At 47.2% G+C, this 20,773-nt stretch overlaps 1 protein-coding gene across 1 annotated transcript in view; it reads right to left on the reverse strand.

Annotated features, from left to right (window-relative positions):
* Window positions 1–20,773, reverse strand: part of LOC130131340 (dedicator of cytokinesis protein 3-like) — a 287,178-nt gene that overhangs the window by 162,118 nt on the left and 104,287 nt on the right. The window contains exon 5 of the mRNA XM_056301001.1: window positions 20,223–20,319. Within this exon, the coding sequence (XP_056156976.1) occupies window positions 20,223–20,319 (97 nt within the window). The remainder of the gene's footprint in view (window positions 1–20,222; window positions 20,320–20,773) is intronic.

The raw sequence follows: 20,773 nt of genomic DNA on the forward strand, positions 1-20,773 counted from the left end.
GATACCTGCTGTAGCGATGGCGGCTTTGCTTTGATCGACGTTTGATAGGCTGCAGAGCTTGCGCATGTACGCCGTTATCATCCCAGCCGTTGAGACGAGTCCAGCTGCGCGTGTACTGGCGTGCCATGCATCACACGCGTAACGATCCACCTGTTGGCCCCACTGCGAAGGGTGTTTGGGAGCATCGCGAGACCCCACCTTGGTGTTAGGGTTGAACGATAAAACGTCCCTCTCTGGCTGCGGAATTTTCCAGTCTTTGTAGTTCAGGTTCCTAACCTCGACTGCTAAGAAGTCAACCCCCTTCTGACTGAACTTTGAGGACGATTTAAGTAGCGGATCCGCCTCCGCCCGCTTAAACGCTCGTTCGATGTGAGGATAAGGTGGTAGAGTGGAGTCCCTGACCCTCTCTGCCATTCGTGGAAAATCGGCTACCACCGGATCTTGAGGATTGCCCGGCTCGGTAACGATGTCGGCAGACTTGACCGCTCGCGCGAACAGATCGCGGAAACTGGCGAGGAATGTTTCGGACCCACGTTGCATGGCGTCGCCATCTTTGTTTGGTTGAGACGAACTTGGCTGGTCGTCTTCCACGCCCTGATCGTCTACTTCCTCAGGCAGTGAATCCTCGGGTTCCGCACCCGCTGAATAACATGCCACGGATTCACCAGGGAGAGATAGGATCTCATTGGTCCAGTCCTCTCTAACTACCCCGGATGGTGGGATAGCCTCTGGCTCCGGAGGGATGCTAATGGTAGCCGCCGTCCCGTGACTGTAGCTAGGAAGCATCGGAGGGATGTTGCTAGCCTCCGCCCCATGGCTATAGCTAGGTAGCACCATGCTAGCCGCCTCGTTAGCAGGTGCGAAGGGATCTGCAAGTCCCCATCTTTGACGGTACAGGGCAGCCCACCTTTGGCGCCCCGATCCTCTGATGGTTTTACAGAAATTGCAGTCGATCTCATTACGTTCTACATCCCTCAAGTAGCCCGTGTAGTGAACATGCGGGATATGGGAGACACAGTCTGGATGGGAGTCCCATTGGAGCGTCGCCGGTTTAACACACCCGCACCAAGCGTAGAATCCGGCCACATCGACCGGGTTAACGAACATCTTGGCGATAAAAGGTAAGCTGCGTATTTGCAGTTTTACTCTTAGTCCCAGCGAGAGAGAAACAGCCATCGACCGATCTCATTTAGTTGGAGATGGAAAGAGGAATAGCGCTTCCGGTGGGCGTGCCAATACGGGGTCGGTGGGAGGACATATGACCACAGGGGGTCATATTGTCCGGGATTGGCACGGGGAATGCACCTCCATCTTTTTTCTTTTTTCCAGCGAGCTATTGTGGATGATGTCACAATGCAATAACCCTCTCAGCCATTTTGGAGTACGTGAAATGTAACTGAGAGATGCAGGTGAAATGCACTCTGAGTCCATCTAATGAAATCCATAGGTAAATATGTCTTAATGATGCATCTCTCGATCTAATAGTATAGTGTGGATGTTAATAGTTGTATTGTGGTGGACACGTATTGGGGACAGAATTCAACCCAGGAACTAAGGGTTAAGTCATGGTTGCCCTGGCAGGTTAACGCAGGGTTAAGTTATGGTTGTCCAGCCAGTTTTCTGGTTATTCTTGCCACCTCCGCTCAGTCGAGCTGTGGTTTGGTTGTCTCTCTGATTTACCGTGGATTAAAGAAAGTTGCCTACACGGCTAAAGTGTGAACCTACGGTCTTCTCCGTTCCTTCGGCTCTACACTGGTGACCCCGACGTCGGTTTTCGGATAAGTTTTCTGAAACCACACACATTATGGCTACGAACGCCGTTGCAATTAAACTGCCGGAGTTTTGGGAGGCTTCCGCGGCTACATGGTTCGCGCAGGCTGAGGCACAGTTCGCGCTCAGAGACATAACAGCAGACGAGACCAGGTACTACTACGTAGTGGCAGCGCTGGGGGGCGCTACGGCTTCCAGGATAAGCGGTTTCATAACCAACCCACCGGCCGATGGTAAATACGCCGCACTTAAACATCTCCTCCTTGAAACTTTTGAACTGTCAACAACGGAGAGAGCACGTCGCCTCTTCGCAATTCAGGGCTTGGGAGATGGCAAACCATCGGAGCTAATGAGCAGGATGTTAAACCTACTGGGTCAAGAAAAGCCATGTTTCCTGTTTATGGAGCTGTTTCTGCGCAACATGCCGCCCCACGTCCAGACTGCGCTCGCTAACTCCACCATCACTGATCCCCGTGAGCTGGCAAAGGAGGCTGACCGATTCTTCGTCGCTACACAACGTTCCTCCCATGCCGGGGTGCTGGCTCCTACCTTCACTGGCCCCCCGCCGACATCGCGGGCGTGGCCCGACGGTGGCGCCACAGCATCAGACCGCTACAAGCCCTCTGGACTCTGTATGTACCACGCTCGATTTGGTGCGAAAGCTAAACGGTGCCGTTCCCCCTGCAACTACAGGCCGACGGGAAACGAGAGGGCCAACACTCAGTAGTGGCCATGAGTGTTGGCGATACGAGCAGGCTACTCTTCATCCTCGACACCATCTCCGGTCGGCGATTTCTTTGTGACACGGGCGCACAGAGAAGCGTGCTCCCTGCTACTGACGTCGACATCATGGGCGGGGAGCGGGGCCCCCAGTTGGCGACGGCTGACGGCAGCCCTATCCACACCTATGGCGTGCGGTCTGTAGAACTGTGTTTCGGTGGACAACGTTTCACGTGGGAGTTCGTCATGGCCAATGTAACGCTTCCCCTCCTCGGAGCTGATTTTTTGTGCGCTTACGGTTTGTTAGTGGACATTCAGAACAGCCGTCTGGTCGATGCCTTAACCTTCTCCTCCTTCGCATGTACGCGGAGGGAAGCGGCCTATGCAGGTCTAGCCAACTCTCTCTCAGAGGCAGACAAGTTCAACCGCCTCCTCGCTGAGTTCCCTGACCTCACCCAGCCTACCTTCTCTGCACCCACCGCTAAGCATGGGATGGAGCATCACATTGCTACGAAGGGGCCCCCGGTCTACGCCAGAGCCAGGCGTCTCGACCCCGCCAAACTCGCCATTGCCAAGTCTGAGTTCGAGCACCTGGAACGCATGGGGATCATCCGCCGCTCTGACAGCCCGTGGGCGTCCCCACTCCACATCGTCGCTAAGCCTGATGGAGGTTGGCGCCCATGCGGGGACTACCGCCGACTAAATGACGCCACCACGCCCGACCGCTATCCTGTCCCGCATATCCAGGACTTTTCTGCAAACCTGTCTGGCAAATGCGTCTTCTCAAAAGTCGACCTGGTCCGTGGTTATCATCAAGTTCCCGTGCACCCCTCAGACATCCCCAAGACAGCGGTGACTACCCCATTCGGCCTATTTGAATTCCTACGAATGCCATTTGGACTCAAAAACGCGGCCCAGTCCTTTCAGCGGCTGATGGATTCAGTGCTCCGTGGCCTTCCTTTCATCTTCGTCTATTTGGACGACATACTCATCGCCAGCGCCTCCGAGGAAGAACACCTGTCCCATCTTCATGCTCTCTTCACACGCCTCAGCCAGCATGGGCTGATCGTCAACCCGGCGAAGTGCCGGTTCGGGCTGACAGCCATTGATTTCCTCGGGCACCGCATCACTGGGGACGGGGCAGTCCCCCTGCCCTCAAAGGTGGAAGCGGTGGCGGCCTTTCCGCGCCCCCAAACAGCTCGTGCGCTCAGGGAGTTCATCGGGATGGTGACATTCTACCACCGCTTCATTCCTCGAGCCGCCTTTATCATCCGGCCACTGTACGAGGTGCTGAAAGGCATGTCCCCCAACCAGGCGGTCGACTGGACAGCAGAGCGGGACCGTGCGTTCACCGAGACTAAGGCTGCGCTCTCCCAGGTTACCCTGCTAGCGCATCCTTCACCTACAGCGCCTATTTCCATAACCACGGATGCATCGGACTATGCTGTTGGTGCGGTTCACGAACAGTGGGTGGGGGGGGGCTTGGCAGCCTTCAGCCTTTTTCAGTCGCCAGCTTACACCCCGAGAGCGCAAGTATAGTACTTTTGACAGGGAACTCCTCGGTCTCTGGCTCGCCGTCCGGCATTTCCGTTTCCTGCTAGAGGGCCGCGAGTTTACTGCGTACGTGGACCACAAGCCCCTCACGTTTGCCATGTCCAAGACGGCCGATCCATGGTCCGCTCGCCAGCAGCGACAACTCTCCTACATTTCGGAATTCACTACCGACATCCAGCACGTCGCTGGTAAGTCTAACCAGGTAGCTGACTGCCTCTCTAGGGCAGTGATTGGAGCGGTCCACCTAGGCCTTGACTATGCACAGATGGCTGCTGACCAGGCCACGGACCCGAGCATCCTCCGTCTCCGGGCCTCCGACACGGGGCTCCGCCTGCAGGACGTTCCTTTCAGCGACACAGGTGTCACCCTCCTGTGTGACGTCTCCACAGGACAGCCCAGGCCCATCGTCCCGCACAGCTGGAGACGCCCCGTATTTGAAGCTGTGCACGGCCTCTCTCATCCGTGCGCCTGACCTCTGCTAAGTTTGTGTGGGAGGGACTTCAGAGAGACGTGAAAGCGTGGGCCGACTCGTGTGTTGCCTGTCAGCGGGCTAAGATACACCGCCACATTAAGGCGCCCCTGGAACGCTTCGCAGTGCCGGAGAGACGATTTGACCATGTCCACGTCGACCTGGTTGGTCCCATACCCCCCTCCCATGGGTTCACCTACCTCTTCACTGTGGTGGACAGGACTACGCGCTGGCCTGAAGCTGTTCCCCTGGCATCCACGACGTCTGCTGATGTGGCCCGGGCTTTTATTGGGTCGTGGGTCTCACGTTTCGGTACGCCTTCCGACCTTTCATCTGACCGCGGGCCACAGTCTACCTCAGAGCTATGGAATGCTGTGGGTGAGGCTCTGGGCGTCAAGCTTCATCGCACTACCGCCTACCACCCTCAGGCGAACGGCCTATGTGAGCGCTTCCACCGGTCCATGAAGGCTGCGCTTCGGGCTACTCTCAAGGACTGCAACTGGGTCGACAAGCTCCCATGGGTCATGCTGGGCCTGCGGACCGCCCCGAAGGAAGACCTACAAGCCTCCTCTGCGGAGCTGGTGTACGGCACGCCGCTGCGAGTCCCAGGCGATTTCATGCCCAATGCAACGCGTCCCTGGTCAGCTGTGGACCAACGAGCCTCCTTGCTGGACGGGGTCAGAGCTTTCACACCCGTCCCTACCGCCCAACACGGCGCTCCGGTGTCCCAGGTGCCCCCAGGTCTGCAGTCAGCGGACTACGTGTTCATCCGTCACGACGCACACCACCCCCCTCTGCAACCCCCTTATGACGGCCCCTTCTGCGTCCTGGAACGGGGAACTAAGCACCTGGTGGTGGATTTTGGGGGCACGGCCGAGCATGTTTCAGTGGACCGAGTTAAACCCGCACACCTGGACTTGACGCAGCCGTTGGAGTTAGCCCAACCTCCTCGTCGCGGTCGTCCCCCGGCTCCGCCTCCTCCCACCGTGGAGGCCCGAGCTGCCTCTTCTGCTCCTCAGGCCGACCTCCACAGGCCCGCGTCAATGCCTCCCAGAGACACTCCGGCCCCTGTTATCCGGAGCCGCCGCGGACGGCCTATCGTCCCCCCGCGCCTGCCTGACTTCGATTACTAGGGCGAATTCTGGGGGGGCTCATGTGGTGGACACGTATTGGGGACAGAATTCAACCCAGGAACTAAGGGTTAAGTCATGGTTGCCCTGGCAGGTTAACGCAGGGTTAAGTTATGGTTGTCCAGCCAGTTTTCTGGTTATTCTTGCCACCTCCGCTCAGTCGAGCTGTGGTTTGGTTGTCTCTCTGATTTACCGTGGATTAAAGAAAGTTGCCTACACGGCTAAAGTGTGAACCTACGGTCTTCTCCGTTCCTTCGGCTCTACAGTATCCTATATAGTAGTTTGGCTGATGTTTTGTTTTAAGGCGCAAATAGCGCGATGAATGGCGTGGGATGTACAGACTGTTTGAGGAAGTCCAAACGTGATTAGCAAGGTAACCGTGCCTACAGTATAGCCTCCTTAGCTAATTATGTATTTGGTTAAGTTGAACAAATGTTTCCATAAATTTATCTTTATTTCATCTAGATATTAGGATTTTTGAACAAAGGCAGAAGCTCAGCTTGGAGGTCCCTGTGAAGGGAAATGGAATGTGAGTTTGCTTTAAGTATTACTGTTTAGTTGAATTCTCACATTTTTCATTGTTGCTAGTGGGGTTAGAGGGCATGTATGTTTATTTTGTACATTTTCGTGTTTTCTTTTAGTGACAAGCCCACTGCCGTACTTTGATTTGTTGTTGAGTTTTTTTTGTATTTGTTGTATTTGTTAAAAACCATAAAGGCGGAACTTAATTACTCAATTCAATTTAGAGTGATAACACAAAAAAATAAAGAACCCCAAAAGTACTGATTGTGTCCTGTGTGGTAACCTATTTCCACAGGTTACACTATGTTTACTGTTACCTTTTCAATAATTGTTTACAACAAAGTTTAAAAAAATAGCGTCTGAACATGCAATTGAAACAATTACATAATGGCATTATTTTCTGGTTAAAATGCATGAAAAACAAAATCAGTGTGCACAATGGTATATATTATGAGAGGGATTTCTGCTTGAATTTTTAATTTTTATGCAACCTTGACAAAAGTGTAAGATAGTGAAATAGAATAAAATAGATTAAAAACTAGCCAAGTACAATATGTGTCACCTCTCCAATCTGTTACCGCAGTCTTTTTTATTTGTACTGATATTGCAAACACCTTCATCATAAAAGTCACAGAAAGCCAGTTGGAGGTTATATGAAGGTGCACTGTGCTCATTATACTGACACTTGGCCTGAAGCCTCAGGTGACCTTTATGAGGATTTGGATGAAGAAAATCCACTCACGAGACAAAATTCATTTCAGTTTCCTACAAAAACTGATCGTCACCAGTAATACTAGGTGTGATATGATAAGATAAGATAAGATATGTACATGCAACAGACACTTAACACACAAACCAGGATGAAAAAGCCATACAAACATAGGACTTTTTGATGTAAATACACCATCATCTCCTTTTTTTGACATACTACAACGGTATATCCTTAAACAACCCTTATGACTGAATCTGAAGTGAGTCTTTCTTTTCTTTTCTATGTTCCTAACTCCTCTTTTCCCTCTGCTTCACCTATCTTTTTCTCAGAATTGTGATATTTGTTGTACTTAAACACTTGCAGGAAAAGGGGAATACTCTGTTTTTTTATCACTCTTCCATTGTCTCTCTATTTTGGCTTCCCCTCCTTCTTGTTTTCTCCTGTCAGTCTCCCTTCTGGTCTTTTTTCTCTTATTCCCTCTGTTTTGTTTTGTTTTTCCCCAGTCTCAATACTGCTGGAAAGTTAGTGTAATATTGTCAATACAGCAGCAAAAGGGTGAAAAATCATCTCCCTTCACCCTCTTGTCTCCTTAACCTCCTCTGATTGTTATCCTGCTAATGTTCCCTGATCTCACCCTTTCCTTGCTCCTCTTTCACTGCTCATGTCGTAAATGTGTAGATGTGTGCACCTGTAAAATGTGCATGTCCAATGCATGCATGCAACGTGCAACTGCACACCAACTTGTGCATCAGACAAACAAAACAAACACACACATCTGCACTTTTAACAATAGCAGAGAGATATCTGATTCTGTCTGCTTCCTCCTCTCCATCCCTCACAATTGTTCTGTTGTTATTCCTCACCTCCTCCCTTATTCCTATAATCATGTATCTAACTGGCCTACAAAGATATGTGCATCTCTCTCTCTCACACACACACACACACACACACACACTCGTACACACATTTCTTTGTCTATTTTGACAAAAGAAAGAACAGAAGGACAGAATAAGACAAAGAGACAGCAAGGGAGAGACAGAGAACAAAAAAGAAGGGACTGCAACTGTGAGATAGAGGTACTAGAAACAGGTGAAAGGACAGATGTAAAACACAAAGAACAAGGGAAAGAGAGAGTGAAAGAGAGAAATCCAGACAGAACGAGAGAGAGATGATCTGATTTTACAAAGCTCTTTTATAGTGTGTGCGTACAGTATTCCTGGCTAGGTATTTGGAACCATAAGACAAACAACTGAAAAGAAACATATGGACAAATACATGCCTCAGAGTTTCACACTGAACAAAACAGATATGCCTCCCTGTTATCAGGATTCAGGTGCTCCCTGTTCATGGCCATTGCTCCATGCACAATCCTCCACTGGAGATCAGCTGACGAATTTTCAACTGGTAGCTTGTAAAGGGACCAACAGCAGCCTTTCGGGGAAGAGCTTGGGCCAAAAAACTCAGTCCGCCTTGACGCCTTCATGGCCTGCAGAGACTGAAAGTGCCTCACCATCACACCAAGTTGTCTTTTTTCCCCAGGTCCTCAAACTTATCCAGCGGTGGAGTCGTGAAAGAAAGGAGTCAGTCCTCCCACGCCTGCCACTCCCCCACATTAGGAGAGACAGTCAACTATGGAAAGCTATATTCCACATCCTCCTCCCACTGGCCAATTAGCTCACAGTTCTCAATCATAAATGTCGTCAGGTACTCTGGAAGTGACACACACACTTCCTCAATAATATGATTCAACAACCTGGGTCTGATGTTGGTGTGTTTTTGCAGGGTCCGAGCCTGAATGAAGCTGTTGTAAAACAGTGGCTCCTCAAACAGCCACAGTCCAGCCATAGCAGTAGGCTCCCTGGTGGCCTTCAGGATTTTCCATGTATCCAGGACAGAGGCATAGAAAGGCAACAGGCCTGTCAGATCTGCCTCCTCCAGCCTCACCAGAAACAGTTGGTTACTGTAGCCCTGACAACCAGCTGTCCAAAGGATGAGTTTGGCTGTGTCTAGCCACTGCACACCACAGTAGTAAAGCAGTCTCCGTGCGGTCTTCAGCCTAAAGGTCATCATCTGACAGGTAATGTACACGATACCCTGTCCTCCTTCTTCCACTGGCAAGGCAGGGGATTGGATCCAGTGCTGTACTGACCTGAAAAAGTCCACTATGGCCCACTGAACATCTTCAATCAGGCCTCTTGGTGGAGGTAGGGCAGTCAGTCTATGCCACAGCATCGAGGCAACCAAGTTATTGGCAACCAAAACACAACCCCTATACGACAGCTAGGGTAGCAACCATTTCTATTTACACAACTTGGCACACACTTTCTCCATCACAGCCTCCCAGTTCTGCCTCTGATATCTTCTGCCCAAAAATACCCCCCAACTCCTTCAACTCGCTTCTCCCCCACTGTAGACCTGCAGGCAGACTGGGTGCTGGGTGCTCTCCACTGTCCTACCTGTAAGGCCTCACCCTTTGTCCAGTTTACTTTTGCTGAGGAAGCCTTCTGATACAAGCCCAGACTGCCATGTAGTGCCTCCACATCCCCCTGATCCCTGACAAACACATTTAAATCATCTGCATAGGCAGAAACTATCAAAGGTAGGTTGTGTTGTGTCCCTGACAGTGAAAGCCCGCTGGGACGGCTTCCCAGCCTGCACAGTAAAGGTTCAATAGCCAGACTAAAAAGCTGCCCTGAGATAATAATGATAATAATAAATCAAACATATAGCACTTTTTTTAACACTCAAAATCACTTTACAATAAACGGCGGTGAAACAAGACAACAGATAAACATAACACAGACATACAGGGGTGGATGGGAAGGGGGGGGCTACGAGAGGGAGAAGCGGCAGCCACACATGATGCCAGCAGTACTCTCCGACTTAAACAGATACAACAGGGCAAGAAAAAAAACAAAAAAAAAACAGCACTGTCGAGATGTGATAACCCTGCCTTATCCCCCTCTGTACAGGGATTGGCTGGCTCCACCTCCCCCAACCTTCACCAAACACTCAGCACCACTGTACAATAACCCCTCCCATGATACAAAATGGTCACCAAAACCAAAAGCCTTGAGTACTGAAAACAAAATGGCCCACCCTGTCAAATGCTTTTTCTTGAGCTAAGGAAAGAATACCAATGTCACAATCATAAAGTTTACATAGGTCAATCACATCTTGAAAAAGATTGTCCATTATTGTTCTTCTCTGTACACAGTATGTTTGGTCCATGTGAACAAGTATATCCAGATAGTCTCTTAGTCTGTTTGACAGTGCTCTGGAAAGCACTTTATAGTCCAAGCATCAAAGGGCCACAGGTCTCCATTTTTTCAGCAAAGTGAAATCTTCCTTTTTAGGGAGCAGAGACAGAACTGCCCTTTTACAAGAGACAGGCATTGTCCCTGCATGGAAACACTCCCAAGAGTACTTCATGCAGGTCAGGTCCAACAGAACACCAGGAATGCCTGTAAAAGTCAGTGGTGAGCCCATCTATCCCTGGAACCCATCCTGAAGCCATCTGACCAACAGCTACAGTCAGCTCCTTCAAGCTGACTTCTCTGTCCAGGTCTGCCTTTTCCTTGGGACTGAGCTAAGGAAGCCCCTCCAGCAGCTCGACACCACTGTCCTGCTCACATTTCTCTGCTCCAATGAGAGAAGTGTAAAAAGCCACAGCATGACTCCTCATTTCCTTTGGATCAGCCATCACCCTGCCACCAGGGAGCTTTAGGAATGTCATCAACTTGCTCCTGGCAACAATCTTCTCCAAACTGAAGAAGATAAAGCTTGGAGCATCGATGTCTTTGATGTTGAAAAAACAAGATTTAATGAGGGCTCTTTTCACTCTCTTCTTCATGAAAGTCTTGAGCTCCAGTATTTTTACTTGCAGCAGGCCATCAGCAGCAAAGTCTAGATTAATGTTCATAGCACACTCAATATTCTTAATACTGCCCTACAGCTCGTAAACTGCTGCTTTAATCCTAGTAGTGGAGTAAGATGTACACTGCTGATAGAAGACACAAATCTGTGCTTTGCCCACTTCCCAACACTGCCTAAGCAAATCAAAATTAATGTTTTTACTTTGCCAGCAGACCCAAAACTTTTCAAAGCTCTGACAGAAAATGCTATCCCGCAGCAACTTGTTGAAATGCCAATATGACCTAACTTTTTTGCCCAGGAGAAATTATCAAATCTACAGTGATGAGATGGTGATCAGTGAAGCCGACTGGAGTAATGGAGCGACTAACTAGACTGGATGCAAATGACTTTGAAATGTAGAACCTATCAAGCCTGGCTGCACTCACCCTGTTATTGCTCACCCTGACCCATGTGTACTGTCTGGCAGAGGGTTTGTTTCAACCTCCATGCATCTAGCAAATCTGAGTAACTATTCTGCCTAAGCTACCAGATGATTTAATGTGGGGTTCCCCACTTGTTCTGTCCATGGTGAACTCACTGAAGTTCCAATCCCCACCTATGATCAGCTGCTCCTGACCATACTTCTGCAGCTCATCCCTCAAAACACAGAGAATGGCTAATCTGTCAGCTCCCTGAATTGGGGCATAGACATTGACCAAACAGAAAAGGCACCCTTCAGTCTCTACCCTTACAATCAGACACCTACCCTTAACTAACTCCGCAGACGATAAAATCCTTGGATTGGTTCTTTTAGTTAGAAACACTGCTAACCCCCTCCCCCCCCCCCACACACACACACACTGAAGATGGTGCCATGGCTGAGTGTGTATGGCCCCTCCCACCACCGCCCTCAATCTATCTCATTAGTTTGGTCACTGTGAGTTTCCTGCAGAAAAACCACAGCTATCTTTTTTTCTTCATAACCCCAGCCGCTAAAATCCTCTTACATCTGTCCCTCCCACCATTAATGTTAAGAAGTCCAAATCTGAGCCCCTGCATAAGATGGGTAGAGCAGAGAAAAACACAAGAGACAGAAACAGACCAGCATGAACCAGAAAAAAAAGAATAAAGCACCCTGTGATGCATGAATATGATTTATTTAACACGTTTTGTCCTTCTAACAATTTCCCCCTTTGCTGCCATTTTCAAGGCTGTGAATGTTTCTTAAGGCGAAAACATTTTTTTTTCCTTTCTCATCAAGCAGCTCTAAACTAACCAGCTTCTACAGGTAACCAACAGACCTGATGGACTTCTTTGTATTATTGAAATAATCCTTTACTTTTACTGACTTCCCAAAAGTTTCATCCAAAAAACCATTCATGTCCTCTAGAGAATACAGATCTGTGCTGTGATATGATATTTCACAAACTGACACACTATCAGAATCTGAATTGTAATCCATGCCCTCAGCCTCACCTGTTACCTGGGAATCTCTTCTACACTCTCAGTATTCCCCTCCGTAAGCCTACCTCCACACTTCACACTTTGTCCCTCACCACTGAACACATCCTCAGTCCCCGCTGAGCTGCTGGATGCAGCCACCTGTTCAGCTGTGAGTGTTTCTGCAAGCTCCGAGGCCACGGGCTGAGAGCCTATTCCCTTATCTACAACCGGTGGGGCAGGCTGTTTCTCCTTCCCTGCCTTGGAGACATTAACATGTGAAGCGCTTATGGCCAACATCACCATGCTCAAAACATTTCAACTGCCCTGAACTAGCATACACTATGTACAAGCCATAACCGTATTTAACTCTAAAAGAAACCTCCACACCGTATTGGAGAGTCCAAAAACATAAACACCTGTCTCTTTGAGACTGAACATGTTTCAGCTTCGGATCTTTACACCGAGACTGACGGCAGCTCATTTTCCAACAGCTCGTTGGAGAAAATGGTGGAACACCCAACACTGTGATTCTTGTAGAGGGAACCAACATTGGGGAAACAGCGCTATAGATATTCCTGATAACTACACCACCCTCAATCATCTCACTGCTATGTTGTTCCTCCTTCAAAAACACCACCACAGCCTTTTTTGTCCTGGAAGCAAACAGTAGATTGCCATGTCCAACCTGCTCTCCTATGGTCAACAAAACCTCCTCCACTGTCACACTGGACTCCGACGGAAATATCTGGATCCCATGATGGATGGATGGAGGACCTCCTGAGAACCACCTGACAAAACCACTGAACACACAGCCAACAAAAAATTATAAAGTAAAAATTACTAAGAAAGCTTACCTGATCATGTACATAGGACAGATGAAGCATACAGGGGAACATCCGGGGGGGGGGGAGAGAAAGGACAGCAAACAATTCAAACCCCACGCCAACCTCACATCCACCACTCTCACTCATGCTCTCAAACACAACTTCCAAGCATGGAGTGCAGAGAGAGAGAGAGAGAGAGAGAAAGAAACTGGGAGGAGGACAGAGCCAAAGAGAAGGTGTGCTTTCTTTTTCTCTGCTTTGAGTGCTGTTTTTTCTCTTTTTTTTCCCTATCTGTTATCCTGTCCATCTATTTGGTCTACTGTGTCTATCTGCTTGTTTGACTGGTGTTTGGTCTGTCTGTTTGTTTCCTGGTCTGTCTGTCTGTCTGTCCCATCAGTATTTCTGTCTATTACAGTGTATGAGTGGGTTGGCATGTTGGTTTGTCTTTATGTCAATCTGTCCATTTCTTTTTGTCTTCCCCACCTCTGAAACTTTCACGTACTCCCTGTCTTCGTCTCTCAGCTCACTGACTTTTTCTTTTCTGACATTCTCTGTCTTCCTGTCTTTGACTCTTTCAGTCTTTTTCATTGTTCTCTCTCTTCTTTGCTCTCTCTCTGCCACACCTGAGCATACATCTCACCTTCTTTTACTCTTCTCTCTGTTTCTCATCTGTACATCCTTATCACACCCCCATATTCCGTTTCATTCTCCACCACCCCTCTCTTCTTTCACCATCTCTCTCTCTCTCTCTCTCTCTCTCTCTCTCTCTCTCTCTCTCTCTCTCTCTCTCTCTCTCTCTCTCTCTCTCTCTCTCTCTCTCTCTCTCTCTCTCTCTCTCTCTCTCTCTCTCTCTCTCTCTCTCTCTCTCTCTCTCTCTCCCTCTAATCCTCTTCTTTCTCCACTCAGTTCAATTATAATGTCTGTCTCTTGCACACTGTCTCATTCATAGCACAGCGTGAACTCCCTGTGGCACGGTGAAAAGGTCACACAAACCACCAATGTTTGATACACTGTAGTGTGTGTGTGTGTGTGTATGATTAAAGGAAGGGCAGGGTATGACAGAATATGATAATTATCCATCAGCGCATCAATAATACCCATATTTGGGGCACACCGCTCGTCAACTGATGTGTGACATTGTGTGTATAAATATGTCTGTGTGCATATGACCATGTATTTGTGTTTGTAGATAGATAGATACTAGATAGATAGATAGTCAAAAATAGAGGAAAAGGGAACACAATGAGAGATTTATAATGAAGGTGAGATGCAAAAAAAGGGCAAACGTGTGTGTCTGTGTGTGTATGTGTGTCTATAGAACTGTATCTGTGATCTTGTGTATATTTTTCTCAATGTATTTGAGTGCATCTGTGCATCTTTGACTTTGTATGGATATGTCTGTCTCTGTGTTTGCCCAGATGTTATTTTGTGTGTGTGCTGTAACATTTGTAATACTTATATAAGACAACATACTGAGTTAGTTACTGGTAATTTGCCCAGATGTTATTTTGTGTGTGTGCTGTAACATTTGTAATACTTATATGAGACAACATACTGAGTTAGTTACTGGTAATTACGTCAGGCATCCGTATGAACACCTATTGCCCATATATATAGCAGTGCCTACAGGTCTTTGCGGCAGTTATCGCTCATGTTGTATACCTGAGTTTACCTCCCACAGTCCTGCTATTTATTATTTAAACAAGTGTGTACATGTGTGTGTGTGTGTGTGTGTGTATGAGAGAGGTTTTTTTTTGTTTTTTGCTTTTATGTGCTGTGGCCAAGTGATTGTGTGTGCTGTGCAATTTCAGACACCTTAATGCACCTGTGAAATTGATATACGTCCATATAGGTACATATGAACAGCTGTGAGGATGCCATCACCTGCTTAGACTTCGCTGAAGAACAACACATAATGTGTCCATGCCTGATTCTCATCACCCACAATATTGGAGGGGTGCGGAAAGTATAATTTCTTGCTTCTGGGAAGATGAAGACATCCAGCAGGTAACAAAACTGGATTTTACAGGCCAAGTTTTTCCCACACACAGAATTTGACATGGTCAACTGCTTAGGAAGGTCCCAGTAAACATAAAACAACGTCAAAGTTAAAGTATCAGCCTCAAATCCAGGTTAGGTTCATCTTTCTTACTTGTACTGACACCTGTCAATGAGAATCACTCCCTTGACCGTACTGAAAGCTATTCCATCTTCTATGCCATTATATGTTTGTTTGCATGATAGCTGTGAGCACATCAGTCTTCCTGTCATGTCTATGGACTCTTTCTTCTCCTCTCCCTTTCAGGACCAGAACATGTGCTGCTTGGGGGCAGTCTGGCGATGGAGGGCGTTAAGACTACTGCCTGCCTCTCGTTTTGTCTTCTGTTCATGTCCAGGTACACATCATCCTTACTGTACTATCTCCCTGTGTCTGTGTGAGTGATGTGTGGGTCTAACTACTGTCTGGATGAGAGCTCTCTTCTTTATCCAGGGGCTTTCTGACACTTGGTTGGTAACATGTCATGGGACAGTGCTGCTCTGTGGCGACATTTGGGGAGGATTGTCACCATGTTTCAGTGTACAGTGCTGTCCCGGCATCCACTTTTATTTTTTTGCATTGTTTAGTCATCAATATGTGCAGTCATCAAGTGTTTTATTTGTAAATATGCTCCCACATGTTCTGCCTTGCCCACCTATTGCATGTATATTCATCCTGGAAAAAGAATCCCTCATTTGATGATCTTCCTGAAGTTCCTCCCAATTTTTTTTTTCCTGAAAGGGTTTTCTCTGGAGTATTTCCTCATCTGACTCAAGGTTGTCAGGTTACAGATTGTTGTCTTTTACTTTATCAACCTGTTTTACATCATGTGAATGTTGAAGCCTTCAAACTATATTCGTCATTTTTGGCTACACACATTAACTTGACAATAAATAATATAAATAAGGTCTAAGATGGAGAATTAAGATATATAAAAAAAAATAAACAATTGAAATGTCTCTGTAAGGGTGTCGGGTAGCGTAGCGGTCTATTCTGTTGCCTACCAACACGGGGATGGCCAGTTCGAATCCCCGTGTTACCTCTGGCTTGGTCAGGTGTCCCTACAGACACAATCGGCCGTGTCTGCGGGTGGGAAGCTGGATGTGGGTATGTGTCCTGGTCGCTGCACTAGCGCCTCCTCTGGTCGGTTAGGGTGCCTGTTCGGGGAGGAGGGGGAACTGGGAGGAATAGCGTGATCCTCCCACGTGCTACGTCCCCCTGGTGAAACTCCTCACTATCAGGTGAAAAGAAGCAGCTGGCAACTCCACATGTATTGGAGGAGGCATGTGGTAGTCTGTAGCCCTCCCTGGATCGGCAGAGGGGGTGGAGCAGTGACCGGGACAGCTTGGAAGAGTGGGGTAATTGGCCAGATACAATTGGGGAGAAAAAGGGGGGAAAAGCCACAAAAAAAAAAAATCTGTAAAAGCCTTACGGACTGCACTGAATAGCTGGTGAAAAGCAAAACAAAGCAAACTTACAGCTCTAGAGGAGCTGTATAAGGATTACCGGTGCAGCCTTTGTTCATTTCTAAAGAACAGCAAGAATCCACTTCTTATTTACAGTTCTGTGTTTGAAAACCATTAGACTGCAGACTGTTTGAGCAATTTCTACATTATATCTGTCAACAGCATACGTCCATGGTAAAATGTAAATTACCATCAAACACGTATGTATGATACATACATACAGTATGCTGTTTCTACAAGAAACTCCATCACTACTTCATCTCTGTTCATCCCTTATTCATCATCTATTATGCAGCCAATACATTTTATCCATCCATCCATCCATCCATCCATCCATCCATCCATCCATCCATCCATCCATCCATCTTCCTCTCCCTCTAAAACCTGAAGTTTTTCACCTAAAGGATTGACCTCAGTCTTTTGGTGATCATCATGGCTTCTGACAGACAAAATATTAATTCAAACTTTCCCCTGAATAGAAATGGCAAATCTGTCAAGTTGAGCCCCACGAAGACAGTTTTATCTTCCATCTCTTCTACTCTACCAGAGAATGAAAAAAAAAGCCATAGTTAACTTGTGAAACAACAGAGGACAGAAAAGAAACTGTGAAGAGGGAGAAAAATAAGAATAAAAGATCCTCAGTATGGAGGGAAAGTGGACAGGGGCAGATGAATTTCATGTGGCTTTTATCAATCAATCTTAACATCTTATGTCTCCACACTGCAGCAGAACGTCAAGTCAAACAACCAAAACACAAACAATAAAAAAGACCAAAAAAAAGATTACTTCTGATCTTAAACACAGCTCTGACAAGAGAAAGTGATGACAATGTGTGATGACGGAGAAAAAAAAATCACACACTGACAGCAACAAAGAGGATGAGGAATGTAATGGTTGGACAATGAAGGCAATAAGAATGGTAGAAAGGAGACTGACAGATGATGCAAACGAAAGAAAGTAACAGTAACATGAAAATGAATTGTGTAGAAAATACAAAGGTCTCTGTTTCAAGCCTTCTTATCTGGAATCAAATCCAAGACAAGCAGCCCGATGGTACCGCATACGAGCCAACACTGCCCGATAATCCCCATAAATCCCAATGAAGCAATGTGTGTCCAAACTAAGAAGATGTCTGTAGCATGTCATGAAGTACAGTCAGCTTAGTTTTTCCCCCCCCCCTTTTTCTCCCCAATTGAATTTTGGCCAATTACTCCACTCTTCCGAGCCATCCTGGTCACTGCTCCACCCCCTCTGCCAATCGGGGGAGGGCTGCAGACTACCACATGCCTCCTCTGATACATGTGGAGTTGCCAGCCGCTTCTTTTCACCTGACAGTGAGGAGCTTTGCCAGGGGGACATAGTGCGTGGGAGGATCACGCTATTCCCCCCAGTTCCCCCTCCCCCCTGAACAGGTGTCCTGACTGACCAGAGGAGGCACTAGTGCAGTAACCAGGACACATATCCACATCCTGCTTCCCACCCGCAGACACGGCCAATTATGTCTGTAGGGATGCCCAAGCAAGCCGGAGGTAACCCGGGGATTTGAACCAGCGATCCCCGTACTGGTAGGCAACGGAATAGACCGCCACACCACCTGGACACCCGTTGACTTAGTTTTTAAAGCTAAAATCTGGATTTTTCCTCCATAAGGAACACATCTGGACAGTGGAGTCAGCTTACATAGCACTAACTGGTATGTGTATCATGGTTGGAAACACTCTGTATGCCGCTGTAGATATTTTTGATCGGGTAAGACGAACACTGGTGCAGTACAAACCCAATCAATATTACAACAGACCAATGCTTATGTATAGTTGGTGTAACCCTGTGGTTAAATTATAGGCCTTAGATATATTATATTGCACTATTAGATAAGAGTTTGGCCTATGTTTGTTATTTTGTATACCTTTTGAATATGAATATATTATATTGTTGATATTGTTCTGCAAAACAGTTGTTTACCAATGTGAAATGCATTTACTTTTAGTGTTGAAACTTACCATTGTTGTGATTGGTTGGCTGTGGAGAGATTACCTTACCTTGAATGTGATTGGTTGAGAGGGCAGCGGAAAACGTCAGCACGAGCAGACTGGACTGGGAGAAAGAGGTCACTCGTCCCTTGTGTGAGCAACGGAGCAGTTTGATGTCGAGTTGTTATATGCTATTTTGCGGTGAGAGAAATGTAATTGAAGTTTAGTGAACAGTGATGTGTGCGGGTGTCTGACCGAGACCCATCCCGGGAACTGTTTGTGTGGATTTGGGAGACAAACTGACTACTCGTCAGTCCCATATGTGGACCCAGTGACGTTACGGAGCGAGCTAGCCAGTCGGTGTTCGTTGCTAGCACAGCAAGACGGGCGAATGGACTGGATGCGGTAAGGGGCTTGCCCCACAGTGAGTCGGGCCGTCTTCTAGTTTAGCGAAGAAACGTTATCAGTTACAGTGTAGTGGTGTGTTCATGCGACCATCGAGGAACGCAGAAGGAGTCGTCTGTTGCCGTGTTGTGCTGCCGAGGCGAGCGCACGGTTCGACCGTGAGATGGTGCTAACGGCTAACTAGCCAGTTAGCTAGGATGGCTGCTGGCCTGACGTTCGCTGCTGCACTGAGACGAAGAGGAGCATTCATTGTGAGTACAAGCCGGATGTGCGGGCTTCCAAGGGGAGCAAAGAGGGCTGTTTAGGGTCCCAACGTACCCGATAAAGAAACAGGCCTGCAACTGGGGGTTGACTTTCTTTTATTTTTATTGCCGGCTTAGTTATAGGGTTGTTGAGCTGTATGCTAATGTGTTGGTCTGATTCATTTGTGTGTATATGAATGCAGATGCTTGTTAGCCATTGAGGCTTATTACTTTCATTCATTCTAATAATTATTACTCATAATACATTTGTATATATTATTCTGTGTACCTGTGTGAGTGTGGATTATTCATGTGTGTTTATTCCTGTGGTGTCTAGGCTATGGTAAGTGACATGTTGAGACAACCTTAAAGGGCTAGTCCACCTTTTTACTGGAAGTAACCTAGTGACACCCAGAGATGTGTAGACCATAGTATATAACCTTAAAGGGCTAGTACACCACATTTTAGAACCTTAAAGGGCTAGTCCACCGGTTTAATGTAAGTTACTCGGTGACACATTGAGGTGTCTAGACCATGTTAGATTGCCTTAAAGGGGTCATATGCCATATTTAAGTGCCTTAAAGGCGTAGTCAACCTTTTTAGTTGGAGTTACCAGATGACACTGTAAGACATTTAGAGCCTTTAGAACATACTTTAAACACATAAAAAGCGGAGTTACCATACTTCAATAGTTTATTGGATACCGAGTTGTATAGAGAACTCAGGAGCGTTGTCCTTGACAGTTAAAAGGGATAGATAGCGCTACATTTGTAATATACTATAATACATTATGTTGCCTGTGTTTAGCTTTGTTTATTGCTGAGCTGACAGTACACAGCGGCACTGGCTGCTACACCTTGTAGTTCTTGCTGCCGGAGGGAGGGACAGATGGAGGAAATCACAGATTCCAGTTTTAAGAATCGATAATGGTGAGCCAGTTAGTCTTTGGTTCCTACAAGCCTGGAGTGGTTAAATGTTGTCAGGAGTTTGGATCTGAGGAAGTGTTCAAGAACACTTGACATGTTGCATGGGAAGGAAAGGAGAGAAAACACTGTGACTGGTAAACCGCCATTGTAAAATATTAAAAGACAAAAATCCTTACCACATAGAGCTGCTTCCATAATAAAGCCCACTCCTGTAGTGTTGATGTCACCTCAGTCACGATGGGGTCTTCGAGGGGCACCACAGTTTCATTTTGCCTGTGCAGGTGAAGCAAAAACACAAATGTTATTGATGAGATGAGGAATATGTTTCCAGCTCCCTCATTCGCCCAACTCACCTACTGTGCGCTCACACAGACATGTGCACCGACACACATCCACATGCACAGACACACACAAATACAAACAGACAGAAACACAGAGCGCACACCAGACTGTACTGCAGTTTATAAAGAAGTCCAATGTTTCAAAAGTTGAAATGGTGCAGTGCCATTTAAGCTCCTCAGAAGGTATTGGTGTTTGACACATTGCATGGTTTCCTATATGGACAGGTGTGCAATCATCATCATACATATCATCATACATCATCATCATCATCACCATCATATCATACATGTATTACATTTCATACAGTCATACATATGCACACAAAATACTTTGGTCCAGCAATACACCACTCACATATTAAGTGCTTTGGGTGCCTAGTAAAGCA

The sequence above is a fragment of the Lampris incognitus genome, chromosome 2, assembly GCF_029633865.1.
Source record: "Lampris incognitus isolate fLamInc1 chromosome 2, fLamInc1.hap2, whole genome shotgun sequence".
NCBI lineage: Eukaryota > Metazoa > Chordata > Actinopteri > Lampriformes > Lampridae > Lampris > Lampris incognitus.